Raw genomic sequence first — 12,169 nt, forward strand, 5'->3', positions numbered from 1 at the left:
GAATTAGTTGCTGGGGTGCTCACAACCCACGAACTCAAAGGAGCGAAGGCGAGAAGGACGTGTGCTAGGCTTCTCAGCTGGAGGCAACGGGTGGGAGCCCGACGAGATTTGCCGCCCACACTGGAAAGGGGCTCCGCCAGCAGCGCGAGGATGCTGTAGACCACAGCCAGGCTCTGCTGTCCCAGCCCGCGCCGCTGCCTCCCACTCACTGCCGATGCTGCCAAGGTCTCCACTGAAGCCGCTGAGACCCGACAAAGAGAAACTGACCGCTCATCTCAGCCTGGCGCACCCATCCTCCCGGAGCCCCTACCTAGAGGTCGTTTACTGATCCAGCTCTCCCAGGTGAGGCACGGATCCCGCGCCTTGTGCTGGACCAACCAACCCCTTGAACACTTGGACCCTGAGACTCCCCTCAGGGGTCAGCCGGGTCACAGCAGGGGAGTGTCCACACACTCTCTCAGGCAAGTGAAGTTGCAGAAATTGGGGGAAGGGAATGCTGATAAGTGGGCAAGGACTCTGGAGGGATTGCTGAAGGAAAGGGGGAGATGCTTATCCTGCATCTCCAGGTACCAGACAAGGGGCCTTGAGAAAACAAGTTTAAAAGAAAAAGAGGGATAAGAAAACAGGGGAGAGATTGGCTGGCTGCCTTGGTTCCCCTACTCTACCCTGGTCCCTGCTGCTCTTAACAGTTGAATCTACCCTATAGCTTCCCTTGACTCTCTATGCTTTCTCCAATGTCCAAAGCTGAGAGAAACCGGCAGATAGCAATTCCAAATCTGAGAAATAAGTGAAGCCCAGAAGACAGCCTTCCCTGGCTTCTCTGACCAGTGTTGCCTTTCCATTTGTGTCCCTACTAATCGCAGAGGACTGAGAAGAGACAGGTACCTCAGGTGGGGCCTGCAGTCCTAGACACAGGAAGCCCCATGACTCGGGAACCCTGAACTGAGTGGCACACCATCTACACAGGAAGGTAGAGTTGGGGGAACCAGCTGAGGACAGAGCTGACTTGGAGACCAGCTCTGGAAAGCCGGTGAGCTCAGCTCCACAGAGCAGAATCCAGAGGGTTACCTGGAGGAATCTGGGCCAGGGGAGCAGCAGATGGTCCAGGAGGGTTTTAACGATGAGAAGAAATAGAGAATGAGCAAGGTCAGTTACAGGACAAGAGAGAAAAAAGGATGGGCTGCAAAGGTCTGTGGCAAGGATTTAAAGGCCCCAAGAGGGGCTGCAGATGTGTGGAGGAGAAGCCTGAGGGTGAGAGGGACCAGGGCCAAGCTTGGGTCCTGAGTTTGTGGCTTTTGTGGGAAAGAAATATACATAAAGAGGCAGTGTTCCCAGGAAGTGTGGCTCAGGAGGCTTCAAAAGCTGAAAGTCAATCCTGAACAGCTTGTCAAGGGGTCCCCAGTGATCCTGATGAATAGAGGCAGGAACATGATGGGACAGAAACCAGACTAGAGTGGTCCTTTGTAGGCCATGTATTAAAGAAGGAAAGAGATTGCTAACTCAAACCGTGATTGACTTGGGTTGAAGATGGGACAGGCAGCAGTTCCCAGGGGGAGGTATGGTCCACTGAGAGTCTCCCTCAGGCTGGAAGGCAGGCACACAGTGGGCTGGTGATGCCCAGTGGGATTTCTTCTCATCTCCCAGGCTTAAGAGTTTGGGTAAAGACTTGAGAAGGCAGGAAGCCGGACTTAGACAGGGTTGAGCTTTGCCGGTCAGCACTTGGCAGGACAGAAAGATGAGAAAAGTCACAAAAGTAGCTAACATAAACTCAGTATGGATCACAAGTGGACAGAGAAAAAAATCAGAGACATGAGGACCATGGGGATCAGCTCTGAGGGCTTTACGCCATCAAGGAACAGCTACAGCGAGGGACAGTCCTGGAACTGCAGTGGCTTAGGTACAGACTTGGAGGCACAGCCTAGATTTTACACTGGGCCTTGCCATGTATCACCACCAGGTGTGTGAGCTCGGATAACTAATTTGACCTGACTCTGTATTGCCTTATTTGTCTAAAGGGATGGTAATATGTTTACTTCTTAGGATTGCCGTAGGATTAAATGAATTAACATATGTAAAGGGTTTATCTCATTGTCCATTTTCTTTTTCTTTCTTTCTTTTTTCTTTTTCTTTTTTCTTTTTTTTCAGAGCTGGGGACCGAACCCAGGGCCTTGTGCCTGCTAGGCAAGCACTCTACCACTGAGCTAAATCCCCAACCCCCATTGTTCATTTTCTAATACTATAGCAAAACCTAAGACTGGGGAACTTACAGTAACTTACACTATCCTAGAGACTGGGAGGTCCAAGAGAAGGGGGCTGGCCTATATTCCCTATATTTTTTGAGACAGGGTCTCACTCTACATATAAGGCTGGCTCTGCCTCCTGAATACTGGAATTAAAGGCTTGCGCACCTTGCCCAGCTCCCGATTACTTTTTAAAAGTGATTGTCCTGGCATTCAGGCCCCACCCGTAAGAGGTCTGATTTCTTGAGTTTGGGAGAGACAAGTCATACTTGAACCATAGCAGCTTGGAATATCACTGGGCACACAGTAGGTGCTATCATAGTCTGTACTTCGATGGAAGCAGGGGGTAGTGGGAAATAGGATGTTAGACTTCTCCAAGGTGGGCTGGTCTGGGGTGATGCCAAGGATGACGAAGTCCTGCAGGTCACAATGAGGTCAGGGTAGCTGAAATGTGGTGAGGGAACTGGACAACGGAGATAAGATGTCGAAGAACTGAGGGAGCAAAGGCCAGGAGGACTGCAGGCTCTGGACAAGCTAGGACAGGGAGAAGGGATAAGTGGGGCTAGACACCAAGCCTCAGAAGGAGGTGAAGGAAGGACAACCCCACTCCAGCAGTGTAAAGTCCCCACCAACCATCGCTCCTGTTGCTCCAGGTAGCTGAGTTACTGTCGTGAAGGCAAAGGTGCCCTGGCTAGGAGCCAGGAACACATCGGAGAGCCCCAGGAAGAACTGAGCAGAAATAGAAGACCCACGGCAGCAGAGCCACTGTTACCTGTATGGGTAAAAAGGTTGGTCTAACCGACACAGGACTGTGACTAATGCAGAGTCCTTTGTCCCTTGGACCAGCTGCTGTGCTAGAATGAGAGCCCGTAGAGACCATTTAAGTGGGACTCCTACCTCACAGGTAGGTGTGTGACAGGGAAATGGCCCATGAGAGGGTCTGGAGCTGCTTGCTGGCTAGAAGCATGAAGACCACTGTAAGCAGGAGGGCGTCATGGGAACACCTGAATCAGAACTCCTCACCCCATGACCTCTCCTAGGGACACTGCTCTCAGGCCCCTCACTGACCCTCCATCACCACCAAGCAGGAGGTATCTAGCGACACAGCTGCTAAGCAGAAGCTCATCTGCTTCAGATGGGAATATGTCAGCCCATGTCTGCAGTTCTCCATGCATCAGTGTCCTGGATGTCTGGTCCATGAGTGTGTATGTAGTGAGTAAGGGTGGTGGGCGGCAGCACACTGGGAGATGGGATGACAGAGTCCAGGAATCACACACACTAGAAAGCCCAGCCTTCCAAACATCCTCTTCCTCCTCAAGCATTGTTTCTAGGTTGGGGTGTGTGTGTGTGTGTGTGTGTGTGTGTGTGTGTGTGTGTGTTTGTGTGTGTGTGTGTGGTGTTTTCATATGTCAAAGGGTGGGGAAACTTCTAGCCATTGATTGGGAAGGGATGATGGTATCTCTCTAGACCCTGGAGAGGCAGAATCCATTTGGCAAGAGCTGAGAACTGTCAGTGTAATGAATAAGCCCCAGCAGGCAGTGAGTAACAGCAGTGGGGGAGGTTTCCTGAGGGTGGGAGGAGTTAAGGATAGGGTGAGCATTAGTCCAGGCTTCCAGAGGAGAGGCCTTGCCCAAACTTTAGGAACTAAGAAAAAAAGAAGAGTTCCCACTCAAGGGACAAGGACTTTAACTGAGCAAAAGACTGGTCACACATGGAGGACAAGGGAGCCAGTGGCTAATATCTTTGTCTAAGTCCTGAGGCTTTTACCCAGAGGATCTTACAGCAGGAGCCAGAGCTGGAAGCCTAGCAGTCACTACCAGCCACGCAGTTGCTCTTACTGGACACAGAAGTCTCAGAGCCATGGTCTGAGGCAGGATGGCATAGGGGTTTCAGGTAGAAACTTCCCCTCAAGGAGCTAGCTCTTAGCTCCACCTACTGATGACCACCCCAGGTACTAATGGTTACCTGGGTAATTACAATCAGTGGCTGCAGTCTTGGTTTGTTTGGTTTGTTTTTGTTTGTTTGTTTGTTTGTTTGTTTGTTTGTTTTTGAGACAGGGTTTCTCTGTGTAGCCTTGGCTGTCCTGGAACTCTGTAGACTAGGCTGGCCTTGAACTCAGAGATCTGCCTGCTTTTGCTTTCCAAGTGCTGGTATCAAAGGGTATGTATGTGCCACCACCACACGGCTCAGCTACAGGCTTAAAAACGAGAGAGAGAGAGAGAGAGAGAGAGAGAGAGAGAGAGAGAGAGAGAGAGGGGTATCTGAGGAACATGATGTTTTCTCTGACCTAAATGCTAATGCACACACGCATGTATGTAAGCACACAGAGAAAGAGAGAAACAGAGACAGAGAGACAGAGACAGAGAGACCGAGAGAGACAGAACCCAGGTACAACAGTGACTTCTAGGGAATGGCTCAATTCAACCCAAAACAAAGAATTTGCAGAAATATTTAAGTACTGGTCAGTGGGTTTCTTTTATGATTCCCTGTGATGTTTTGATAGGAATTTCTAAACAGGATCCCATTTTTACCTTCACAAACCTCAGGAAGTTAAGCATGGGGCATCAGATTGACAAGAGACCTCAGTTCAGAGATAACCATCACCCATTATGTTTTATGCTCAGACAGCTAAGGTCAAAGTCCTGAGGAGAGGTCCCAGCTGTTTCAAGTCGCCCATCAGCTCAAAGTCCAAACCTGATTACTTTCCATCCCCAAGTTCCTTCCCTGACTCTTCCCCAAACTGCTTCTACTCCAGACTTCCAGATAGAGATCACAAGGTCTTCCTGGCCAGAGGCAGGGCAGCAGAGAGAGGGAACTGCTTAGCCAGGATCATGGGTAGCAGTCATCAGTGGTCAGCACCCTGTATGCACTGGAAAAAGCTTGACAGCAGTCTCCCTCCATGACCTTTCTCATTCCACGCCTCAACTTCTATCTATAGAGGCCTTGGTAAATTAACCTCTTCAGGAGTGTGGAGCAGAAGGATCACAAGTTCAAGGACACCCTAGGCAGCTTAGCAATTTAGCATGAACCTGTTTAAACAAACAAACAAACAAAAAAAGTCTAAGGATCTAGCTCAGACATAGAGGACATGATTTCCGTGCTTGAGGCCCTGGTTTTAATGCCCAGCGTAGGCCTGGTCTAGGCTATCTCCATGGACTAGACAACTTGGAGGAGTCACTAAAGCCAAGATATTTTAGTGCACACAATTCCCTGTTCAGAGCTCTGTGCTCAAGTCCTGGGCTTGAGGACTTTAACTGGGAAGAAAACACAAAGGGCCAAGAGGATTGACTGCAGCAACGGAAGGAAGGCAAGGGGTCGGGAGGGCTCTTCTGGCCCTCACAGGTTAGGCCGTTCTCTCTCGCAGCGCCATCCACGGAGTTACCCGATTACTCCCCTCTCTACGTAGGACCTTTTTCTGACATTGTTCCACGATCTCTGGGCAGCTCACACGTCTCAATGACCTCATATTAAAAGTCAGAATTCCCAAATAAAAGGTCATAAATGCTGGAGTTCGGTGGGGGACTTTGGGGTTGTTTTTGATGATTATGAGACAGTCTAACTATGTAGGCCAGGCTGGCCTAGAAATCACAAAGAACCATCTGCCTCTGCCACTCACGTGTTGGAATCGATGTGCTGGCAGGTACCCCTGTGTCCTGCTCTTGCTTTGTTTTGTTTGAGAAGTCACCTTCTGACAGGGTGACTATGTTGTTGTTACTTCTGCATAGATCTGGTTTTACCAGACCAATGGTATTCCCAGAACTAGAGAGATCTCAAGAAAGGCGTTTCAACATCCATAGATTGGTCTTTCATTCTTAATCTGTTTTGTATGTGCATGTGTAACTGAAGGTACATATATGCTAATCACATGAGTGGAGGTCAGGGGACAATTTTTACTTGGCTCTTTCCAACCCTATTGCTTTAAGCTTTGAGGTAGAGTCTCTCTTGTTTCTGCCTTTGTACTGTGTACCCTAGGCTGGCTGTGCAATGAGCTTCCAGATGTTTCTCCTGTTCCACCTCCCATCTTGCAATAGGGGTGCTGGAATTACAGATGCTGACCCCCACATCTGGCTTTTACTTGTTTCAAGAACATTTTACTTGTGTTCCAGGAATCAGACTCAGGTTGTCAGCCATGGACAGCAAGCATTTTTACCTACTGAGCCATCTCCTCACCCCACCCCCACCCTCCAGCCCCGTAGATAAGGCTTCTGAAGCTAGGTCCAACTGCAGGATCCTAGGTGGCGAAATGGAGGGGACCTGGAATTTACTAGAATTACGGTCTAGAAAGGGGTCAGGAGTCCAGATCACAGGGAAATGGCCCCCTCAGTGAACAGCTGAACATCAGAAGCTTCATCAGGCTCACTGGCCACCCATACCAGAGCCGCATATGTGATGTTCAGGAAAGTTAATGTCATTGTCACATCTACCAGAGCGTAGTATCGGGCATACAGCAGGTCTCGTAGGTCCTGGGTCTGGCTCTTGAGTAAATTGCTAGACATCTCTGTGCTTCATTTTCTTCACATGTGCAAGAAGAAACTAGACCAGATTATCCCCAGGCCTCCACCACTTTGTTTAAAACCCCAAAGCTGCCTTTTGGTTAGGACTAAGGAATAAGAGAGAGAAACAGTTCATTTATCCAGCGACCTGCACTTTACAACTAGTCTCTTAATTCAGCCTAAGGGCTTCCTGGAGGAGAGGTGTCCGGGTAAGATTGGTGGTGGGGACTCCAGGGACTAGATAGGGGAACACTCTGCAGATTCTTTCCTTTGGATGGGTTATTTCCCTGGGCTGTTGAAGATGTCCTGGGCAACTTGCTGACTCTGAACGCAGCCAAAGAAATGAACCCAGGTTGGAGGTTAATAAGCTCCATCCCCTCTTACTCACACTCTTGCTGTGTGCCTGCAGAACCCTGACTTGTGTACTGTTCTGGGCAGGCAGAGCTTGATGCGAGCAGGACGTGGGCGGGCCGATGCCACAAGCAAAGAAGAGCACAGAGACCCTGACCCCAGCGCCCCCCGGCCGTTCCCGAAGCCTTCTGCGGGGCCTGCCGTCGCCTGCTCTATGCTGTGCCTGTGGCTTGTGCGTGCTGCTGGCAGGCCTGAACGTGACACTGGTGGGAGCTTTCTCAACCTTCCTGCCGGGACACAACGTACCGCTGGTGGTGGGGCCCGCACTGCTCGTGCTGGCGCTTGGCTTCTTTGCTGCCTGCTGCGTGTGCAGCCGCCGGGGCCCAGCTCCCCGCACGCGCTCCTCTGCCACTGCGGGTCAGGGCGGCGGGCGTCCAGGGACTGTGGCACTGGAGATGGAGAGCAGCGAGCGCACGGCGCCGGACACGACGGCGGTGCAGCTCAGTCCAGCTGCCTCGGCTGCATCCTCCAGCCGTTCCAGCCCTGGCCCAGGCCTCTTTGCCCTGGACCCTCCGGCACCTGCAACCGCAGCCCCCTACTTGCCGCGCAATGAAGGGACCCAGGTCAACTTCCCTCGGGACCTACCTGCCTCCTAGTGGGCCAGGAGAAGCGCATTGGGGTGGGGGATTTGGGGGGATGCTGTAGTGGATAGAGAAGGTCCAAAACTGAGCAGAAGTGACCTCATCTGTACCATCTGTAAACTTCCAGTTGGGAGAATGTAGTGATGGGATTGGTTCTCACACTCCAAAGAGAGAAGAGCTTTGACCTCGTGGGCGGGGTCTCTAAGCTCTACTTCATCCTCTTCTCCTCATTGATGAAACTGCACCCCGGATCCTGGAAACCTGTCCCTTCCCCGTGATGTCTGAACACTGTGAAGGAAACTTCATCCAATCTAGAGGATCTAGTTAGGCCTTCGGAGTGGAAAGAGGGATGAAGGTCGAGCTTGCTCTACCAGGCCCTGTGCACTGACAGGCATGCAGCCCTCCTGCCCTTCTTGTTTCGAGTGCAACAAGCCCTTTAGGTTTAATTGGGGGACAAAGGTTCTGACTTCAGGATAAGTTGGCTACAGCACACCCATCCTTTCTGTCTGGCAAAGGTCAAGGGAGCTGAGGCTAGGGTCCTCCGTGTTGAGGAGTCTTTTCAATCCCGAAGGTCTGTGTGTGATTTTCACTACTAGCAACACCCACCTAGCAGCACCCACCGCAATGACTGTGCCACACACCATTCCAGCTGTCGCCTCATTCAATAAAGCCCTTTCTGAGTCAGTACTCTGTGATGTGCAGGTGGGGGAGGGACTGACTGGGAGCCTCTGATGAACACCGGGATCCTGAGGTGGTGGCAGCCTATAGCTAAACACTTCAGCAGCCTGGCACCAGCCCACTTTGGAGATCTAGGAGGGGATCCCAGGGGAGAGGAGTGTGTGACTGGACAAGATGGTCTCTGAGACCCTGGGAATGTCCATGGGAGAGGCTGTCAGATGTGTGGCTGGGTGGGGATAGGAGTGACCTGTGTCAGTATTTAAGTAACTATTGACATCTCGAGTGCGAAGGAAAGGATGACTATTGACATCACGCATGCGTAGGAGAGTATGACAAGTAGCTGTTGAGTGTGCCCAACCCCCAGCACAGGCAGGGAAGAGAGGAGAGCTCCAAGGACCATGCAAAGCCCAGACCTTCTTCAGACCTAGCTAGGCTTGAAGTCTGGGCCCCGCCTGTGATTTGGGCAGGTGGATGAGGGTTCCCGATAGAAATATAAGGAGGGCTCCAGGAAGAAGGTCCAGGGAACAGAAGACTGGGAGAAGATGCTGTGACTCTGAGCCAGCCCCTCTGCGCATTTCAGATACCCAAGCAAGAGCTGACGATGGCTCATGCTGGCCCACCGTCCCTTGACAGTGATAACTCCTCGGCCAGCCACTCTGGGCTTTATCAGCTCTCTCTTCTCTGTCCACACGGGGCTCTGCTGTGGACCAGGTAGTTCCCAACAGCCCTGGGGCTCTTCCTTCATCTGCTGCCTTGTTCTCCTCTCCTGTTGTCTCCGAGGGACCTAAATGAAAGCAAATTTACCAGCAAGTAAATTTGTTCCCACAAGCCAGTAGTCTGGCCTTTGCAGCTCTCACTTAGTACCTGGAATACCTGGCCTCTTCTTGGAACGTCTTGTCACCCCTATTGGGTATGTGTTGGTGTGCATGTGTGTATGCACACGTGTGTGTTTGTGGTCATTCCCAGGTTCAAACTCCTCTGAGATAGTGCTCTGCCTTCCCACACACCAACTGCTTCCACTTCCTTGAAAGAGAGGTTCCCATTGATGCAGACTTAGGTGGGATCTGGACCTCCCTTCCCCCAACACCATATGGAGTGACACCCTTATATACCCTACCATGTTAGCCCTAACCCAAAACCCTCTTCCAGCTGACAGATGCCCTGAATTACACCCTTGGGGCTCTCTATCCCACACACAAGAAGATTCCCTGATCTTGTTCCGGAGTTAGCTACTGGAGAGGAGAAACAGACTTCAGATAAAGATTCCCGGAAGTGGAACAACGGATCAAAAATCAGTGGTGTAAGCAGACTTGTGAGAGAGAACAGGATGGGGGCATTGACTCCCTAGAGTCCCTTCTTGCCACCCTCAGCCAAAGATGGTTATTTCTTTCATCTGAACTCACTCCATCTCCTCAGTCATGCAAGTGCCTGGGGCATACTTTCCAATCAGTCCCAGCAAAGCACCTTCGGGTCTCCAGACCTGCCACACAGGGTCTCCTCCCTTTATACAGTGAGAGCTAAGGGACAGACCCACTCACTGTAGTATAGCGGGTGAGACCATGGAGCAGCCCCGTTCTCTGTGGATAGTGGTGCCAAAGAAGAGCTTTGTATGCAAACCTCTGCAGGCCCTCCCAGCAGGCCACCGGGAGGCTGTTTCTGTTAAGATGAGGATGGGGTCTGCAAGCCCCCTACCTGGAGGAGCCCTTGAGGGACTGGTAAGGCCTGCAAGGGGCAGAGCAGAGGACTAAGCCCTCTAACCTGATCCCTCGATCCCCAGAAGTGCAAGGCTACAGGAAGAACACAGAGCTGATCCTTCTGAAAGGATAGAGCTCCCCAGGATTTGCCATGAGGAACTCAGGGTAGTCCAGGATGCCCTGCGTCTCAGAACTAGGCCTGCTGGCCTGAACTAGGGAACCCATAAGGGGTCAGAAACCGGGGTGTCTTCCTTCTAGTCCTACTAGAAGAAATGAGGGTAGCCGCTGAGAGACAGTTTTTATAAATGAATCCAACAGATAATTCCTGAATCTCACCGTGTGCCAAGCACTGGGATTATACATTCTACCCAGAGAAGCAGACAGTAAACAGGACTAGAGAGACGGCCCAACAGGTAGGAGTGCTTGCTGCAGAAGCATGAGGAACTGAGACCAGATCCCAGAACCAACGGAAAGAGCTGAGCCCGGCCATGCCTCTGAGTCTATAAACTAACGGGTGTGGAGGGTCAGTGGGGCTGGCTGCCACTCACTGAGCTTCAGAATCAGCTTAAGGTGTCCCATTCCAAGAGCATGGGCAGAGAGTGACAGAGAGGGACATCTGATGTTCTCTTCTGGCCACTGCACCTGTGCACACATGCATGGGTACCCATGTCCACACACACACACACACACACACACACACACACACACTCACACAAGACCAGGAAACACCAATAAATGATCCTATGCTGGAAATCACAATAGGAAGGTGTGTCTCTGGGACGTGGGGAGTTAGGAAGGTCTTCTCTGAGAGAAGCTGAATTCTGAACAGAGTGACAAGAGACAGCCACGCTAAAGCAGAGCTAGAACACTTTAAGTTCAGAAAACAGTCATTGAAAAAGCCCAGAGGTGAGCATGGACGTGGCCCCTTTGTGTCAAAACAAGAGAGAAGGGCTATAGAAACTGGAAGTCGTGACAGAGTTGTGTGGAGGGGGTTGCTGCTCGACCCAGGACAAGCTTGGTAAGGACAGGGTGAGACATTAGGATTTTATTCTCTGTGAAATAGGACGCACTGGAGGGCTTTAAGCAGAGAAGTGGCATGTTCTGGTTTATGATTGGTAAGATTTCCCTGCCTGCTGTGCAGAAAACAGCATCGTAGGGATAGCTGGCAAACAAGGGGAAAGTTAGGGGCTGGGCCTGGGGCTGGAGCTGGAGTAGACACTGTAAGCAGCTACACTATTCTCTGAGGTAAATGGGACAAGTCATCTGCCAGGCTTCCTGAGGAAGGAAGAGAAAAGGCTCTAAAAGGAAGTGCTAAAAGTTTGCCTGGAGCATTTATGTATAGATTGCAGGACCGTGTTCCAGGAGCTGTCAGCCCAGCAGAGTCGCCATGAAGGGCCTGGGCCCACAGGCCTGGGTTCCAGAGAAGAGGTCCCTGGTATGTAGGCAGAGGAGCCTCGCCTATGGGTAGTGGCATGTGAGAACAGGGAGAGGCAGAGACTTCAAACCTAGTTTAGTCTAACCTGCCAGTCTGGTGGAGAAGGGATCCCAGCATATTCTGAGCCCCTGCGAACCTTCAGCTGGTGTCAGTGAGTTCTTCTGGGTGCTGTGGCCAGGAGTTAGTGATTAAGAAGAGGAATGAGAACCAGGAAATGGGGATCTTTATTATGTTCTCTCCGATACCTGTCACAGGTAGGTGAACGATAATACCTGTCGAACTGATGAATGAAAGATGTGACTCTCATCACACAGTTGAGACGTAGATCTCTGTAACAGGGATCATAGATGCCGACTGGACAGGAAAAGAGAAAAGCTCGTGGGTGTGTCCACTGTCTACTTGAAGATTCCTCTGTGTCTGCTCCTCTGTTTGGGTGGTGTGCAGTAACGCAAGAGCACATAGACAACCAAATGGGCTTCCATAACTGTACCAGAGGCCCAGGCTTCCTGAAAGCAAGAGGGCCAAGCCTGAGAAAATAAACACTATTAGAGGCTGCCACCAGAGGGCGCCCCGAGTACACGACAGGGAATTCCAGCCGCCTGAACAATTTTGTCTTTTTTTTTCTCTTCTGAAGACC

At 51.1% G+C, this 12,169-nt stretch overlaps 1 protein-coding gene across 1 annotated transcript; it reads left to right on the forward strand.

Moving 5' to 3' along the window:
• Positions 1-7,206: 7,206 nt before the first annotated feature.
• Positions 7,207-7,740, forward strand: Tmem275 (transmembrane protein 275). The gene has a single exon (NM_001401264.1). The coding sequence runs from the start codon at positions 7,207-7,209 to the stop codon at positions 7,738-7,740; it is 534 nt and encodes a 177-aa protein (NP_001388193.1).
• Positions 7,741-12,169: the final 4,429 nt, after the last annotated feature.

The sequence above is a fragment of the Rattus norvegicus genome, chromosome 5 (genome assembly GCF_036323735.1).
Source record: "Rattus norvegicus strain BN/NHsdMcwi chromosome 5, GRCr8, whole genome shotgun sequence".
Taxonomy (NCBI): Eukaryota; Metazoa; Chordata; class Mammalia; order Rodentia; family Muridae; genus Rattus; species Rattus norvegicus.